Source organism: Spinacia oleracea, chromosome 1 (genome assembly GCF_020520425.1).
Source record: "Spinacia oleracea cultivar Varoflay chromosome 1, BTI_SOV_V1, whole genome shotgun sequence".
Taxonomy (NCBI): domain Eukaryota; kingdom Viridiplantae; phylum Streptophyta; class Magnoliopsida; order Caryophyllales; family Amaranthaceae; genus Spinacia; species Spinacia oleracea.
This window is the reverse complement of record NC_079487.1, coordinates 129,541,373-129,560,780: the sequence shown is the minus strand read 5'-3', so window position 1 is coordinate 129,560,780 and position 19,408 is coordinate 129,541,373. Positions and strand designations below refer to the sequence as shown.

The window sequence follows — 19,408 nt, the reverse complement described above, 5'->3', positions numbered from 1 at the left end:
GATGGAATGATCCACAAAGATTGAATAGTAATTTAAGGACGTTGATGAGATTAAAAAGTTGGTAGGGTGACCATGGGTGGGGTATACCTAGCTGGACTGATAATATATTATTATCGGATAACCAATACCGCTAACATTGATATTCATGAACCTAACTAATAAGTTCCGGTACCCAATTAAGAGCAACCTGAATAGTAATTTAAGGACGTTGATGGAATGATCCACAAAGACTGAATAGTAATTTAAGGACGTTGATGGAATTGAAGGTAGTTGGGGTGACCATGGGTGGGGTACCTAGCTGGACTGATAATATATTATTATCAGATAACCAATACCGCTAACATTGATATCCATGAACCTAACTAATAAGTTCCGGTACCCAATTAAGAGCAACTTGAATAGTAATTTAAGGACGTTGATGGAATGATCCACAAAGACTGAATAGTAATTTAAAGACGTTGATGGAATTGAAGGTAGTTGGTAGGGTGACCATGGGTGGGGTACCTAGCTGGACTGATAATATATTATTATCAGATAACCAATACCGCTAACATTGATATCCATGAACCTAACTAATAAGATCCGGTACCCAATTAAGAGCAACTTGAATAGTAATTTAAGGACGTTGATGGAATTGAAGGTAGTTGATGGAATGATCCACAAAGATTGAATAGTAATTTAAGGACGTTGATGGAATTGAAGGTAGTTGGTGGGGTGACCATAGGTTTGGTACTCGGACCGATAATATTATCGGATAATCAATAACGCTAACATTAATATTCATGAACTTAACTAATAATTTCGGGTACCCAATTAAGAGCTAAATATGATATCCTATTGGAAATACTCGACTTTATAACTAAATTATTGTGATATCATTTAACACTAAGGCCATGTTCTTTTGGACTTTATTTGGCTGAGCTGGACTGAACTGCACTGAACTGAACTGAACTGAACTGAATTGAACTTAATGGAGCTGAACTGAACTGAACTGAATGAAGTAAGTAATAAATAATAAATAATAAATAATAAATAATAAATAATAAATAATAAATAATAAATAATAAATAATAAATAATAAATAATAAATAATAAATAATAAATAATAAATAATAAATAATAAATAATAAATAATAAATAATAAATAGTAAATAATAAATAATAAATAAAATGCAAATAACATTGTTACTGCCTCACTTTTTGACACATAAAATAAAATATAAGAGTACTAAATATTGGGTTTAAAATATTTTAACACCTATAACTACAAGTCACTCTTCCATAAAGGGAAAAAAATAACCATTAACCAATAGATATAAGTGCAAATAACAATGTATCTTACACATCTAAATACTTAGCCAAAAAGGTTTCAGTTCTTTAAAAAAAAATAAAAAAATATTAAAGCTTAACAATCAACCATCACAATCGACGAGAGAAAGAAGTTTATATAATATTTTTGGGTTATGGGTTTTATATGGAGCGTAATATATGATTTTTTTTGTTGCGCATAGTAAATAAAGGTCCAAAAATCACATATTTCACAATAATTTTTATATTACATATGTTTATTTATAAATAAAATCTTAAAACTTTGGACTTAATTAGATTTTTGGACTCAAAAAGGCTGAATACAAGTCTAGTCCTACAATAATTGGACTTGGTAATTTGAGTCCGAGTCCAATCTAAAAAATTTCAAATAGTCCAACAAGTTTGGACTAGACTTGATTGGACTTTGAAATTTTCTCAATCCACTTACACCCCTGTTTGCACCATTTAATGTTTTTGGATTTTTTGTGATTTAACACCTTCAAAATTGTGTTTTACCACCTAAAAGTCTCAAACTTTAATTTTACCACCTAAAAAAAATATAAACATTCTTTTTACCACCTCTTAATAGCAAAGTTAACGGAATCGTTATTAAACCTACTTCAACGTCTAGAATAGCACATCCCTTATAAATTTTCACAATGTTTTAAGCATGTTGTATTAGTATAAGTTTGTAATTTGATTAAATTTGAGATTTGAAATGCAAAAATGGGTGGCGAGAATTTAAGAATAGTAAATAAGAAGGTAAAAATTTGAATGAGATGGAGGAGTAAAAAAGATAATCACATAATTCGGTTAAAGAATTGGGAGAAGCTTTATTTGTGGGCTCCACGAACGGTGTCGTTAACTTTGCCGTTAAAAGGTAATAAAATGAATTTTTATTTATTTTTTTAGGTATTATAATAAAAGTTTGAGAATTTTAAATGGTAAAACACAAATTTGGATTTGTTTTAAGGTTTTAAAACATAAAATTTTCAATATTATTTTGTCAAACTTTTTATTCTCATCCACCTATAATATATTTATAGAATATCAATTTTAAATTATTTATGCATGTAGATTAGAGATGTTTGCATTTTATTTCGTGCTTTAATGATCGTGAAAGTCAAATGGAGGAAAAATGGACGAAGAGAGTACTTTCTAAATTCTAACCAAACGAGCCCTGTGTCACTATTTCTGAAGAAACAGGCAAACAGCTACGGAGTAAACAAGTAAACCCCTCCAAAAACCCTCATTCATCTTCATTTTTCACTCCCCCGATTTTCTCTCTGTCTCTCTCTCTCACTTCAAGGATCAAAGCCATAACAATGGCGTCAAGGCTAACAAGGTATCATTCTTCACTCCAACGACCCACCGATTCTCTCTCTATCTCCTCCTTCAAGCGCCTCTTCTCTTCGTCTCCGTCATCCCCAATTCGCCACTCTCCGCCACTCCGGCGCACAACTCAGCCACGGAGGTATGTGGTGTTTTTTTTTTTGATTGATTTCTTTTAATGGTGATTTTTGTGGACTATTTATGGATTGGGTTTGAATTGGGAACTGATTTGTGCGGAGAAATTGTTAGGGTTTTAACCTCAAGATTGATTTTAATCTTTGGCGTGATCATCTAGCTGATATCTTTCTTTCCTGTTGAATGGAAACCTTTTTTTGTAATGTGTAAATTGAACTATGAACTTCAATTTTAGGTATCTAATTTTGAAACTAATGTCCTAATTGGACTGGTGAGCTTTGCTGGTCTTGTTAATGGGCTATAGTCGTTAACATCTATAGAGCAATCGACAACAAGCATGTTCACATACTATAGGCGGCGGCATTTAGTCAATGATCAATTAGAAGGTCATGAAGTGAATATTGGCAGCTCACCTATTGAGCGTAGTCATTTACACAGGATAATGTGATTGGCAAGATTTATTTTGTATCTTGTGTACTTGCACTTAGAAGAGTTTTGGGACTCCATAAACAAGTATCAACTAATAGATTTGCTGAAGTTGGAAAAAAGAAGAGGTAAAAGTTGTTGAAAGGAATTTATCAATGTGATTTGAGGTTTGAGTAAAGAATAGATATTAAGGTAAGGAGGTGCCTTTTCTTACCAGCCATCCAGGGGTCCTTCCATACTTTATGTGTCGACTTATAGCTGGCCAAAACTTCATAGAGTTCATTCACTTATCTAACCTGCGTTTGGAAGAACCAATTGTGTCTACAACTAGCCTCTCTCTTGATTTTGTTTATAGGATCGTGATTTGGTTTTATTTTGCTTGGGTAATTGGGTGTGTGTTGGGGGATATTAGGTTTGCACTATGGAGTGAGGGTTTGTCATATCTTTTCAATGAAGCCCTTTTCTCGGTCTTTTTCTTATAGCAAGTAAAACTATTTTAGTGCTTACAAAGCTTATGTTAGAATATAGACCGTGGAGTGAAGCACTAGAAATTTTGAACCATTGTCATAAATTTTTACGAGTGTATTTGAGGCTACATTGTGGGGAAGTTTGAAGACATCTAACATTTTTTCTTGTGATAGGTACTTTGGGTTTGGTTCTGCAATGAGTGATGATACTGCAATTAAAATGAAAGGTTTGTGACTATATGGATTACATTTTGGGTAGCTTAGATGTATTTATCTGTATGTTATTGTTTCATAAACTGTAAGGCTCTGTTTGGTTTGGTGTAAAACGTTTTCAGTGCAAAATGATTTTCCAAAGAAACATTTTTCAAGGGAAAATACAATTCCAAACTACTTTTCCTTTGTTTGGTTCCTTAAAAGAAAATGGGAGAAGATGGTGAAGATTTGGGGGAAGAAGTGATAGGGAGGTAAGGAGGAAAGATGGAAAAGTGGTTTTCCCTCCCTTTCAAATGGAAAAAGTTTTTCCACCTTTGAGGAGTTATGGAAAATTATTTTCCTTGCCAAACCAAATAACGTAGAATGATTGAAAAGGGAAAACTCGTTTTTCATGAAAATGTTTTACACCCTACCAAACGGAGCCTAAGAGTGTAAGCTCTTTTATCTTCATGTTCTTAGAAAAAGTAGAATATGATGTTTTCTATTTTTTTTTCTATTTACATCTATGGTAGTTAATGCAATCTTATTATTGCTATTCAACTTAAAGACATGTTTTTGTTATCACTGAAACTTATCATGTCTATACTAAATTGTGCATAGGATATCTTGCTGTAAACTCCATGTTTGATTTATTTGTTGGAATTTGGCTTTACTTTTGTGATCAATATTTAACATTTACAAATGATGTTGCAGATTTTATTTCCTTAATTCTCCTGCTGTCTTAGTTTAGTTTTCCCACTTTCCTACTTCCTATCTTTCTCAGCTTAATTTGCGAACTTCAATTGCTATTGACCCTCTATTTTATTCTCGCCGATTTTATCGTAATGGTTTGAAAAAAAGAGAGCCTACACAAAAGTAAAAGGTACAGAATTCTAATAAATTTATGATTAAGTGGCAAGCTCTAGACATTGTTAAAACCATGAGATATCAATGCGGAATTTTACATTGCAGTTTTGATCAGGTGGATATTCTAGTCATGTTGATTTTTTCCAACTATCTGTTTCCTTTCTCATGCCCAAGAAGGATGGACATGTTCGTGTATGCATCAGTAAGAACAACTCTTTTTTTGTTTTCTTAGGAGTTGGCAATATGCGCATCTTAGGGAGAGTTCATGCTCCATATATTTTAATGCACATTCTGAAGCATATTTGTACTTCAATAAATCAGCATCTCTTTTAGATATGAGCTATCAGATCCTTTTATTTTTTCTATTTTTTTTGTTGTATACAGATTTTTTTTTATGATATAACATTTTGTGTTGAAGCACATGATGTTTTTCTTCACATTCTGCTACCTTCACGCTCTGAAATATTGTGTGATTGTCATAGTGAGAGTTCCAAAATAAGCTATGATGCATGATTTAAGTTATATTGTGAATCTGATCTTGGGATTGAGATAAAATGTTGTTATTCGTTGTCTGAAATTCTACGTTGAAATCTCATGTTAGGTCAGGCATACTCATTGGCTTCATTGAACTCTAGATTCACCAACCAGTTAAGTGAAAACCGCAGAATGTTTCAAGCAACTCAATCCTTCTACAGATCATTTGCATCTGCATCAGAGCAACCTCGGCAGAAACAAACAGAGGTGGGTATCAATATCTTGTTTCTTTTATTATCCTTGATCTTAGGGATTGACAACTTGTTTTTCTTTGTACTGTTGAATGTTCTGTTGCTTGATTATTTTGCACAATTATAACTAATGACTAATTATAACTGTTGAGCGTGGCCGTGTGGGGCTTGAAAATGAATTGAGAAGTTGCTAATGACTAATGTTGAGATTCTATTGGTTTGCTTTGGTAATCAAGAACATTCAAATGTAAGTCTGACCAAAGCCTAAAGGCATGCAAGAGTTCAGTGGTCATTAACTAGGTTGTTTCGAACCTGATGTCACTTTTGTCAGTTGCAGAATTGCAATGTTGACTCCGAGAAAAGAGTTGTGCTTAACTGCCTAATTATTTCTTGAGACTGACTACGAAGTACGTATTAGTTATTCCTCTGTATTTTTAATCCTCTATGCAAATTGATGGTTGAATATCTGCCAAATACCAGGTGTTATATATGTATACACAGGTTCAACCGTTCAACAGTTGATTGTGTCATGATATTTCCTTTGTCCTTTTAACCTTTTTGATAAAAATCCCCCACAATGCCCACTGTCTGATACTGTTTTAAAGTTTTTCGCCCGTAAATTTCTAAACATGGCTCGTTTTTTTTCCCTTTATCAACAGGGGAAGAAAGATATATCCACAGTGGAAGATCCTTTTGATTCCCCTACATATCACATCCCGCCAAAACCTGTCACATTTACAGAGGGTGCATCCTACAGTATCGTGATTTTAGCTGGCCTTGGTATAGCAGCTGCTGCGGCATATGGTGTTTTTAAAGAGCTGATATTTGAACCCAAAGAGTAAGTGCTCTTACATTCCCGCTACTTTGAGTTCAGTATATCTATTTTCAGTCATTTTATGGTCTTATATTTGACGGACCTATGATCTGTTACAGGTACAAAATATTTAGCAAGGCATTAGATAAGATTAAAAATGACGGTCAGGTTAGAGATTACTTTACTCATTATTGTTCTAGTATGCTGTATGCATGTACCTTCCGTTGCAGATTAGTTTTTATTTGTTTGCAATCATCGTCCCCCCCCCCCCCCCCCCCCCCCACACACACACACACAAGGGTACAAATAATAAAGAGGTTTAAAGTAAAATATAGAGATGATGGATGTACAGCCTCTCCAATCATTAATAAATTGTTCCAAAAAAGGTTTTGTGTTTCTTTGTGTCTGGATAGTTAATACGAGCTCTCCAAGAGATGCCTGAAAATATCTTGGCATTGTATTAACTAATTGGTGTGTTATTCTCTGTTCCGAAGCTCCAATTTACAGATTAAGAACATCGCCTTAGTGAAGAGGTTATTTACATTAGTAAATAAGGTTAAAATTTTCCTCTGTTTTCGGTAGATTTAGGATAGAATCACAATCCAACTAGTGACCACAGTAATGTCCAAGCGTTTTGGTTGATGTGTTGGTTGATTTCTTGACTCTTCGTGGCCATCTTAATTAACATTCATTCATATGCACCAATTGAGTTTTTTATCATAATTTTTTTAAATCATTTCATTTACTTGTCTCAGCCTTACAATGATTATGATAACTGCTTATCTTAAATTTTAATGTCAAGTTCTAGAGGTACTTAAACTTTCTAAGATATGCTGAAATAAGTTATAATTGTCTGTTTTAGGTCAGAGTGAGAATTGGATCACCTATTAAAGGATATGGCCAGGAGAGCAGAAATCGTGCTGCTCGCCAAAGGATACCACATAGGGTATGGAATGACGAAGATGGGGTGGAACATATTGAGGTAATTGTTTGTAAAAATTACATTACTGCCTTTTTCTATTGTGTGATTTCTATTCTTGGCAGCCAAGTTTACTTTACCAGCTTCCCTTATTTAGGGGTGAAATGGGGTGGGGGTTGGGGCATTATTTTGCCAAAGATACCATGTGAAGCAGTAAAAAGTCTATACGTCTGCATGTCATGTTGTACACAGAAGAGAGATTGGTAGATGATGTAATTTTGAGCATTTGTTCGCTTCAGTCTCTGTTCCTTTGCTGGCTTCTTGATAATCTGTGAGCTGTCTCAGTGTGTAACACTACAGATCAATTCTATCCTCAATTTGCAGTTTATCCAGTAGAATATTTTTTTTTAACCAAGGAAAATGTAGTTTCAGATATTTAAATTCGGTGAAGAATTCCTCCAGTATGGTGTCCCAGTGGCGGATCCAGGAACTTTTAGATGGTGTGTCACCTTCATGTACGGACCCCACCCTTCAATAAACTATTTCGAAATTCTGTAATTTGTCTCATATAATAAAATAAAAAACAATGCAATACCTTAATTTAATTACAAACAGTAATTACGTTAAATAAATAAAAATATTATTAAAAACCGAGTTCACCCTCAAAATTGTTCACCTTTTAGTTTTTTTCCGCAGCGGCATAAAGCTACGCTCGTTTTATTTCTCGTACTTTTCTAATTAGCAACCCGCCGACCCGACCGCGTACTCCAAAAAGGGAGCGGGAGTGGTCGGTGGGCTTACTAAATGAATAGTAATCACAATGGAGAGGAGTGACGCGAGCGGCATAAGGCAACGCTCGTGTTAGTCCTTGTCTCTCTAAGGGCTGCTATGTAGCCTTGTAGCCTTGTCCCCCCCATGCAATACTGCAAGGGGGCTATGATGATGGCCTTGTCCCCCCCATGCAATACTGCATGGGGACTATGATGCTACGCTGCTACGCAGCCCTTTGTTCCTAGCATGCCAAAGGCATGCTATTGTTCCTTTGTTCCTGGCTGCTGCCATAGTATAGAGTGAGAAGTACCTTCCTTACCCCCACCTCCATCAAAGGAAAAGCGAGTCTGATCATCAGTGACCTGAGTAAACCCCAGATTCATAGAAATAGGTGTTCTAGGATCCCTTTTCCTTCTAGAGACCACTCTCCAGCCATCATCCTCCCCTTGGGTTGTTTTCTCTATTGTATTCACCTCAGTATTTGTTGTACACACAATAGGTTGTTTAGGCCCCTCCTTGTGAATAGGAACAGTTTCTTTCACAGGTTGTGTCTCCTTAGGTTGCCAGACCTGTTCAGTTTTATTCCTTCCTAGCTTGCATTACAGGCTTGGGTCTGGTATTGTTCTGTTGCATCCTTCCACAATCATGTCCAACTGTCTTACACACTTTACAATAAGGGGGGAGCCAGTCATATATCACTTTCTGGTTGATATTAGCTCCTGAAGGGTCTTGAATCACCACAGTTCTAGGCATGTCCTTAGTAACATCCACCTCTATCAAGATTCTGGCAAAGGAAACTCTCATCAGCATATAGAGGAACTCCGATTCGGAACTATTATATGTCCAAGGTCCAATATTGAAATAATTTCAGAGGTTTTTCCTGACTTTGTTCGTGTCAACAAACAATTCGAAATACCTCGACTTTATTAGAACAGGTCTGAGTCAAATAGCAATGATTCGAAGCACTTCTTTTTACACTATTTCGGAAACCCCAAAGACTCAATTGTATGGATATGGAAAATACAGGATTTCCAATCCTAGCAGGAAAACAGGGAGAATCCAACACCAGTAGAAGTAGACCCTGCCTAAAAGTGAGGGTATCTGAGTCAGCATAGCCAATAGCGTAGCCATAAGAACGAGTAACATCATTAGTAGATAGAGTTATTGATCCATGGCCAGTAGCGTGAAAGGCATATCCTGTTACAGATTAAGATCCAGATTGAGTGCTTGAAGGAGATCCAGTTGATTTGGCTTATGTACCGGCACCATCAACGGCTTATCCATCACCCTTTTGCCCAACATTCCTTCCAGGTCGGTAGCCAGTAACTATCTACTTTTTCCAAATCTAGAATCCGGAGAAATATATTCCTCGTTAAAGGCACGGTTTTGATTTTTGATTTTTGTTTTTTTTAATCAACATAAATATAAATAACAAAGAACTAGGAGGATGGGGAAATGTTTAAAAGTTAAAGAAAGAAAAAGTTTTACCAAAAAACTTAAATCAATACATACTGCAAAAAACATGCATGGGACTGCTAATCCATCAAAGACATATGGAGTAAATAAAATAGGGTTGCGTAATGTATGGGGAATTGAATCAACATATAAATAGGGAAGGAGGGCAAAAAATAAAGAGGTTGCAGGTATGAGGTTTCGAATACAGGACATGGGTAAGGATTATAGGCGCAATAACCAGTGAACCAAAGTGACATTGTGTGATTCATTAGACAAGACTTTATTGTAACTACTCCCTCCGTATTTATTTAAGAGATACACTTGGTCGGGCACGGGTATTAAGAAGAAAAGTTGAATGAAATAAAGTAATAAAACAAGTGGGGTTGGGTAGATATTTAATAAGTAAAACAAGTGGGGACCATGTTATTTTAAGGGAGTGGGGGGTGGGGGTGGGGTGTAGATAGATTATTTAATTAGATGGTGGGGTTGATAAGTTACTAAAAATGGCAAGTGTATCTCTTGAATAAATACGGCCGGAAAAGGCAAGTGTATCCCTTAAATAAATACGGAGGGAGTATTTTTTTTGTGGAACATTCTTTTTTTTATATTTGGGAATGGTGTGTCACGTGACGCACTATGCCCAAGGGTGGCTCCGCCACTGGTAGACTCCCTCCCTCCAAAGTAGTCCTCGATTGTTAATGTTTTTTAAAGATTTGGATTGTAAATGTACTCTCAAATGTGTCTAAGTTGGCTTATTATTGTAGCCGTTGTAGGTAAGGGTCCTAAACTTTGCCTTTGTGAGAGTGCCGCAGAAATCACATTTATGGAATTAATGAAATCATGTTTCTCCTTTACAATATTACTCTGTTGGGTGTGAGTCTAATGAGAGGGGCAGGAAGAGAGTATGTTATTGGTTGGTTATTATTAAATTGACCTTTTCAATCTTGGTTTATGCAAATTTTTTCTCTATCTGAGTAAAGTAAAAAATGTGATGGGAGCTTTTGACGACTGTGTGCTGAGTTTCAATACATATACAAGGTAGTTCAAAACTAATAATCTATTATGATGTCTGAACTCTGGAGTATCCTATCTTACAATATTGAAAGGTTGATCTTCCGATTCAATTGTTTGGAATTCTTGAAAACGTAAACCTGAAGTTTGCTCTGACCAAAATAGTACAGTATAATTGACAGCAATGACAAAAAGAAACTGTCCACAAAATTCTACAATCCTACTTTGGTAAAATAGTATTGTACATTTGTAACCCCTCTATTTCTGAATAAGTGAAACACCTTACTTGATTTTTTTTTTAACTAGTAGTAAAAAGAAAATGTATTTGTAATCTGTTATTGGATCTACGATGTATATTTTCATAATATTAATTTTTATAAATTTATTAATAGGCTATGATGATCAAAGTTGTGCATTCAAACTGTTGTACTTATTTAGAAACAGAGGGAGTAGCACTTAAAATAGATTGTAGAAATGTCGAGATATTTTGATACAGTATAATTCAACCTAATGGCTTTGTTTCATTTCTATTTTGTAGTCAGTGGTTTTAACTTTTAACTTCATGTTTTTTATGTTTATTTTGCGGCATCACATATTCTATGCATATGTTTTAATGTAATTGTAAATTGTTGAAAAACATATTTTGGATTAACCCGAGCGTGTCACATCCTCAACCTCTTTTACTCCATTCATGCATCGTCTTTGCATGCATGTTGCTGAAGAAGAGTGGATTTTGACATTAGTGATTCGCTTTGTGACTCTATGTTGGTCATGAATGATGGACATTAGTTACTTCTTGTAACTCTTCACTCATTCTATCCTCTTTACTTCTTTCCGTTCAAAGAAATAACCTGAGAAAGAAACCAAAATAACATGAACCTTTTTTTAAATCAGAAGAAGCATTAATTTGCTTAACATTATTGGTTATGTTGTTGATACAGGTGAACTTTCATATTCGTGGGCCTAATGGGGATGGAAAAGTCTATTGTGAGATGTTCAAAGATCCAACCGACAATCAGTGGAAATACATGTATCTGATCGTCGACATTCTCCACCCTTCTCAAACAAAGTTGATCTTGGAATCATTTCTTCCAGCTTGAAAGTATCATCAGGTATCCTTGGCAAGATCAAGCACACTTTTTTTCAATTTTTGCTTCCGGAACATATTCATGTGAGTCACAGCTTGTCTCCCCCACCCGAAGGTTATAATTTGAGCCCCTCCCGTCCATTGGCTCTGTGTAATTACTGGTCCACAAATTTAGTAGAGCCAGAAGAAAAGTAGAAAGATTTGGCTAACTGCAGCATCTAAGAATTGTTACAATAGCCATGTAGTATCATCAGTGAAGAGAAAAGTTTTTGAAAAAGCAAGATTGATTCTGCTAGGATTGGGGCTTTCATACTTCGACATCTATAAACCTTGAGTTTACTTGACAGAGTACATCATTACTCATTTGTTTTTCGAAACCCTAAACACATCATTTTATTGAATAACGTGTTTCTCCAGGAACCGATTCTTCTCCAATTAATGAGGTAATTTACAGGGCTTTTCGGCTGGTGTGATTGTGTTTTGTCTTGGACATGTTAATCTTCGAGGTATTGATCATTCAGAATATCAGGGAACAACTGTTTTTTTCTTTTCACTAACCATATTAGAAACGACTAATTGTAATCTTCTAGTTGAATGACCGTGTCATTGGATAAATTTGTCAAGTGATTGTATGTTGTTATGCTCAATGCTCTTGCTGTCTAACCTTCCTGTCAAACTATATTAGTCTGCCTCAGAATGATCCCAATGTTTTTTATTTTTTTTGGGCGGTACCTTTAAGGACGGATTTGTGCAAAAGAATTTGGATTTAGACGATGCAAAAGTGCAAAATCTTTTGGGTTTGTGTAGTGTTGTGTCAATTCAATTCATCAAACTTGAAATGTCTTTTAAAAAACGACCAACTAACATAAAGTGACATCGTAAATTTCTAGTGAAGTTAAGGTGCTTGGGCAGACTATTTTTAATATTATTAAAAAGTAAAATACTAGTTGCATTCTTTTTAAGTTTTTTTGAAAAAAGTTTAAGAAGGAATGGTATATTGAAAAGAAAGCATAAGCACATGTAGGATGCTACATGGAACGTCTTTAGGGCTATAATTTAATTCGATAAACTTTTTTAAAAAAAACTAATTATCAACATTTTGTTTCCTAAACTGAAAGAACCTTATTTTATTAATACGAAGTATAATAAAGGGAGTCTAATTTTTGGTCCCCCCATTGGAAGGAGCCGAAAACAGACGGTCTTAGACTTTCACCAAACATTCTTTTTCAGCCGAACTTGATTTAACTTAATAAAACGTCCTAACTACACTACGAAATAAGGACTCTTTCTCTGACTACAAATTGATAGAGCGATTAACTAAATTCAGTTACTTACCCTGTATATATAATGTGAAACTTGTTAGATTTTATATCCAAGTATATTTTCTAATTATATTATATTGTATGTAATAAAATATATTAATGGAAAAATATGAACATTGGACACCGTGAAAAAACACATATAAAGAACTTTATGAATCGCATTAGTTGTCTTTCAACAATAAACTAAATCCTTCCTATTGCTATTTTCTTTGCTCAAAGTTCCCAAGTTTTACGGACCATCCTTGCAAAAATGAACAAAAAATCTAATCATCCCTCTAAATTAAGCAAAAATCCCATAATTTGCTTATCTTATTTAAAGTCAATCCTTTTAGATTGTAATTAATCATATGAAATCAACTAATTTACCTAACATTCTTTTCTTCTATTTAAACCCCTCTCCTACACATTTCCAACTCCCCTTTCCCAAAAACACAAACCTTAATTTTCATTCACAAAATGTCTTCTTCTCTTTACATTCTTTTCTCACTTTCCCTCTTTTCTCTCCTCATCCACCCTACATTCTCCCAATCCACCTGCGAATCCACTAAATTCTCCACCAACAAAACCTTCGAAAATTGCGATGATCTCCCCGCCCTCAGCGCAGTCCTCCACTGGACTTACGACGCCTCAACATCCTCCCTCTCCATGGCCTTCACCGCCTCGCCCCCGACACCCGATGGCTGGGTTGCATGGGCCTTGAACCCAACAGACACCGGTATGGCCGGTGCCCAAGCACTCGTGGCCCACAAGGGAAAACCCCCGGGTCCAATTACCGTGGAAACGTATGACCTCAAGGGCTACCATGAAATCAACAAGGGCCCCATTTCTTACAACGTGAGTTCCATCTCCGGCGAGGAATCCTCCGGTGCGATCACCATATTTGCCACGTGGGTTATACCACATGGTAAGATGGCGGTAAGCCAGGTGTGGCAGGTGGGCCCTATGGTTGCTGGGACTGTAGGAAAGCATGCATTTGATCAAGCTAATTTGGCTGCCAAGAAAAAGCTTAGCTTAACAGGTAGCAGTAGCAGTAGCAGTAACAGTGCTGGATCTCCTGCTGATTCGCCGTCGGGTTCTTCGTCTGCGAAAACCGACACTTCGGCTCCGGCACCGGGGACTGGTGCAGGGGAAAGACTAGTTTCAGGAGTTTTGGCGTTGGGGGCTATTGTAGTTTCCTTGTTTGTTTAAAAATAACGGTTCAATATTTTGTAATCTAATTCCTCATTTATTTTACACATTTTCAATTTGGGTAAAACTATACAATTTTTAGAATGTCGTTTTATTAGGGGATTGGTGATTTTTACTTCTTCCCCCCATTTTAAGGCATTGTGTAACAATTTTTTTGTTTCTCTTCCAAAATTTGATCTCTTTATGCCATATCTGATATGACCCAGGTAATCAAGATAGAGATAATTAGGCAACTATCAAAAGGCGAAATGTTAGTTAAAAAAAAGAAAGGCATAATGTAGCTTATTAGGACGTTTCCCTTGTTTGTTGTCATTGTTGTTGTCCCAATTTCCAAAGGAGGAGAAAGAAAAAGATTGTGGAAGATACACTTACTTCTTCTAACTGTAAATTAAATTGTGATCACAGATTTTTATTTAAATGTGGTGCATGTATAATGAATATCTAAAATCGGAGTAAAAGTTAATTCAGAATGCTTAGAAGTTACTATTTTTTAGTGATAAATTTTTTCACTATATTGTAGATTTAATCCTTTAAAATGTTTATCTACTACGTACGTATTATAAAAGTTTTTTTTATGACAACAAAAATTATAAAAGTTAATCATATCAAAACATGTTAAAAGTTACAAAACAGGGTAAAACCCGTAAAAATCACAAAAACATGGATAAAAGTTATTCAATATACAATAGATTTATTGTAAACCTTGTGTGTGCAAGGAGTTTTGAATTATGATGTTCGATTTGAGATTTTGAATATATGTTAGTCGTAAGATCATAATGAGCTCGAAATTCTATTATTGTATATAATCATAATAATAATAATAATAATAATAATAATAATAATAATAATATAGTGTCTTTGTAATTAAATTAACAAGGAATGATTAGATCTAAAACTATGATTAATAATTGGTGGATGTCTGTAAAGTACGTACATTTTCCGCATTAATTGTTACAACAAGTGCAATGTATTATAAAATCGTTGCAAATTATACGGAGAAAAAGAGACTGTTCCACATGAGAAATCCAAATGCTTCTATTATTGTTCTTCGAGAACACATTGATAGAATACGTATACTAGCTCGTATCAAATTTAACTACTTCTGTTTAGAAATAAATTACAATATTACTCTCATCCGTTTGTAATTACGAGTCTATGGCTGTACACGATTTTAATAATTATGTAGTACTCCGTATTAGGAAAGTAAGCACTCCAAAAGTGAAACATTCTATTTGATTGTTGATATAATAAAATGTCATACGTGGTATTTTTCTTGTATATCCGTAAATTAATACTCCACTTCCTAGAAAATTTTGAATGGGCCAAAAAAAAATAGACATTATTTTTTACAAAAGGTCTTGCGCGCGTAAGGTTTACAATAAATTTATTGTACACCAAGATAACTTTTACCTATTTTTTTGGAACTTTAATCTAGTTTTGATTAACTTTTATATTAGTAAAAAAGTAGTTGATAGAAAACATATTAAAGGTTTTAAATGATTAATTTTATACATTATTAGTGATTTTGAAGAAATAAGTTTTACTAAAATGAAAAAAACTTATCACTAAAAAATTAATAACTTTTACCTATATAAGCTTAACTTTTAAGCATTTTGTGTTAACTTTTACTTAGATGTACAATATTTATTGTACACCCTTTGTAAATAATAATTTGTGTATTTTTTATGACGAGTTATAAAATGGAATTTGTTAAACTTCTCATTTTCATGCGCTAAACAGGGTAGCCTTGTGAACTACGGATTAATTGATAACAGTCAATTTATGGACTCCAACTCCATAACCAATTACATGTTGGTTCAGTGGTGATTGGGGCTGAACTTGGTAGGGAGAACTCGTGTTCGATCCCCCGTAACAATAATTTGGAGGGGATCAGAATCTATCCACCCAGAATTCGCCCCGAATCCTAATTAGACCTAAAGGTGAACCGGGTGCTAACATAGAAAAAAAAAAAAAAAATTTATGGACACCATAAAAACCATTAACTACTTAAAAATGATTAACTAATTAACTTGATAAAAGTCAAGACGTAAGATAAACGAATTATAAGCACATGTGTTTGCATGAAGTGCATATAATTAGAGGAAAGTTTAAGTACGTACTACCTTCGTTTCAAAAAGATCTTTACAGTTACTATTTGCACGGATTCTAATGCAATATTTAACTACTAATATATCCAATTTCATATGTGAAAAAATTATAAAAATTTGATATTCTGAAAATACATCTCGACACCAATCTAACAAGATCTTACATGTAATGTTTTGATGTATATAATGGTGAAAATTTACGGTCAAAGTTTTTATAATTTGGACACATTTTCCAAAGCGTAAAGAACTTTCTGAAACGGAGGAAGTATTATTCATGATTTCAATACCTCGCAACTCACAAGTCATTGGGAAATTAAGTTTATATTTTATTGCGAAATTGACAGGAATGTGGAATTCCACAAGATTGGTGTAGGCGTCTCGCACTAAAAGCTCAAAATATCAATGACACGCAACTACGACTCTACGAGTAATTAATTTTCATCCCTCGTCCGTAAGAGATTGTGTAAAGGTTGTATTTGTATTACGTACAAGTTAAAAGGTTATAACATGTGGTGATTAATAATTGATTTTTTTTCTTCATGAAAACGGATATTTAAAATACCTTTATACATAAGAAATGTCAAACATGATAATAACAATATTGACAATAATTTACTAATGAGATATTGACCTAGTGATTAAAAAATAGTGTTTGTGTACGAGAGGTAACAGTTTAAACTTCCCATATCCAATTAGTATTGTATCAAAAAATGTTGAGAATAGTATAACCCACAAACCGCTCTCAGAGAGTTAGAGTATTGACTTGAGCCGTGTGAGATATTACCTATCAAAAATGTTTGAAAATACGAAAAGTGGTGGAATTTTATGGATAAGTACGGAGTAATATTTTTCACAATACCTTAAGATGACCAATTCCACTTGCATGGACCAGGTCCACGCTACTATTAGTGTGGACCAGGATATTTTAGGTATTTTACAGCTTTTAAAGATGACATGGACAAGCAATGTGAACCAAAAAATTCGCGGCCTATATAGTAACTCTTACGTTTATATAGTTTACTTATATGCAATATAGTTACTCTACTAGTCATACAGTAAATTTTAACAATATAATTATTAATATATGCGACATAGTTACTGCAAAGATCATATAGTAACTGTTAAGTTGATATAGTTGTACTTGTATGTAGTATAATTACTCTAATAGTCATACAATAACTTTTTGATGTCATTTTGATAAGAATTCAATTACTTAATAATGTATACACAAAGATATTGACTGCTTTATATCATATAGTAAATATTTATCGTACAGAAATAGTTACTCTTCTATATCATATAGTAACTCTTTCTATTCTATAGTTACTATTAACTCTTTCAAAAATATAGTAGCACGTCCTCTCCTTCCACGCCCGGGTCCTCTCCTTCCTTTACCACGTCCTTGGTTTTCATTGTTGTCAGAATTTTCTTCTTCTTCTTCGATCCTGCTTTTGTTTTCCTTGCAGAAGTTATTCTTTGCACGAATTCAATTCTAGATGATCATCTTTGTATTTCTGAATTAATAGATATATAAACTAAGTTAATAATTTAACATTTAAGTGTGAAAAAATGACATAGTAACTATGTAAAACATATAGTTTCTATTATGCATCTTACAGTAACTCTTAGAATTAATGATGGTAAGATATTCGCAGAAATGCAAATATAGTTATTGTTGTAGTCATATAGTTACTGTCATAATAATATAGTCACTCTTATTACTAATAACATAGAGACAAAAAAAACATAAAAAGAACAAAATGATAACATAGTAACTATTAAAAATATATAGTTACTATTATACATGATATAGTATCTCTTAATATTAATGATAGTCATATATGAGCAGAGTTGCAGATATAGTTATTGTTATGATCATATAGTTATTGTGAGCATAACATAGTAACTCTTATACTAATAACATAGAGGAAAACAAACAACATAAAAATAACATTATAATATACATAAAAAACTATACCAAACATATAGTTACTATAATACAAGATATAGTACCTATAAATATCATTGATGGTCATTTAGTCACAAAGTTGTAGACATAGGTGGTGTGATAATAATATAGTAACTCGATCCATAATATAGTAACTACGAAGTACATCACTAAAAATGTAGAATAAACATAAAAAACATGCACATAACATAATAAACTGACATAGTACCTATTTCAAACATATAATAACTACATAAATCATACAATAACTATTGAAGAAAATAAACATATGGTAACAAATCATGATAAAATAAACATAATACATATTTCAAACATATAATTACTATATAAATAATATAGTAACTATTGAAGAAAATAAACATATGGTAACAAATCATGATAAAATAAACATAGTACCTATTTCAAATATATAGTAACTATATAAACCATATAGTGACTATTATTATAATATAGTAACTATATATTGTACACATATAGTAACCATTATAATCATATAGTAACTATATCTATGAAGCGGACAAAAACATACTCTAAATAACATAGTACATAATGTAATCGTATAGTAACTTTTATTTATCAAAAAGTCACTATAAACTGTTCATAACATAATAACTATCTTAAACACATAGTTACTGTTTTAAACTTATAATAACTTTCTAAAAAATATAGTAACTATTTTAAACACATATATAGTTATTATTTTAAAGTTATAGTAACTTTTTAAAAAAATATAGTTACTCTAAAAACTACTACTAACATAAACACAACGAACATTCCAGTGACTATTAAAAACACTATTTCGCAACATAAATTAAAGGTGACTATATCATTTATATACTAACTATGTGAAACACTAACCCTAATTTCAACAAAACAACAAACATTTCAAATCACTCAACAAAATAATAACTATTGTACACATATAGTAACTATTTTACACATATAGTAACCATTAAAATAATATAGTAACTATTATACACATATAGTAACCATTAAAATTACATAGTACCTCTTTAATCCATATAGTTATTGTATTACTCATATAGTTACTATTTAAAATCGTGAAGTCACTGATCGAATTCGCGAAGTGAAAACGATATTTCGGTAAACACAAACATTAATTTCTCCAAAACAACAAATATTTTCAATTTTAAATAAAAATAGACTTAAAATTCTGTAAAAAAACAACAAACCGAGATGCGATCTCTAAAAATTCTTGCGAAGATTTGTAGACGAGCGCAAATTCTTCGATTCGATTTCGGCAACGACGAACCTCCTTCTTGATCTACTACTTCCTCCAATTTTTCCTCAT

The 19,408-nt window shown here is 33.4% G+C and overlaps 2 protein-coding genes and 1 long non-coding RNA gene across 5 annotated transcripts; 2 read left to right on the top strand and 1 right to left on the bottom strand.

Annotated features, from left to right (window-relative positions):
- Positions 1-2,408: 2,408 nt before the first annotated feature.
- On the top strand, positions 2,409-12,156 carry LOC110802330 (probable mitochondrial import inner membrane translocase subunit TIM21). 3 transcript variants are annotated; one of them, XM_056828122.1, is made up of 9 exons: positions 2,409-2,782; positions 3,843-3,895; positions 4,843-4,929; positions 5,329-5,468; positions 6,112-6,290; positions 6,386-6,434; positions 7,129-7,248; positions 11,364-11,534; positions 11,927-12,156. In XM_056828122.1, exons 1-8 carry the CDS (start codon positions 2,634-2,636, stop codon positions 11,520-11,522), a joined length of 936 nt encoding a protein of 311 aa, XP_056684100.1. In that variant the 5' UTR covers positions 2,409-2,633; the 3' UTR covers positions 11,523-11,534; positions 11,927-12,156. The 3 variants fall into 3 exon arrangements, with proteins under 3 accessions (XP_056684100.1, XP_021863470.1, XP_021863471.1); XM_022007778.2 differs by having other exon boundaries at positions 2,414-2,782; positions 11,364-12,156; XM_022007779.2 differs by lacking the exon at positions 4,843-4,929 and having other exon boundaries at positions 2,419-2,782; positions 11,364-12,156.
- Positions 12,157-13,180: 1,024 nt separating this feature from the next.
- Positions 13,181-14,190, top strand: LOC110802341 (auxin-induced in root cultures protein 12). The gene has a single exon (XM_022007797.2). The coding sequence runs from the start codon at positions 13,288-13,290 to the stop codon at positions 14,017-14,019; it is 732 nt and encodes a 243-aa protein (XP_021863489.2). The 5' UTR covers positions 13,181-13,287; the 3' UTR covers positions 14,020-14,190.
- A 3,159-nt stretch (positions 14,191-17,349) lies between these two features.
- On the bottom strand, positions 17,350-19,408 carry LOC130466216 (uncharacterized). The gene is made up of 2 exons (XR_008926226.1): positions 19,290-19,408; positions 17,350-17,641 (listed from the first exon to the last, which is right to left on the bottom strand). It is a non-coding gene; the product is annotated as an uncharacterized lncRNA (long non-coding RNA).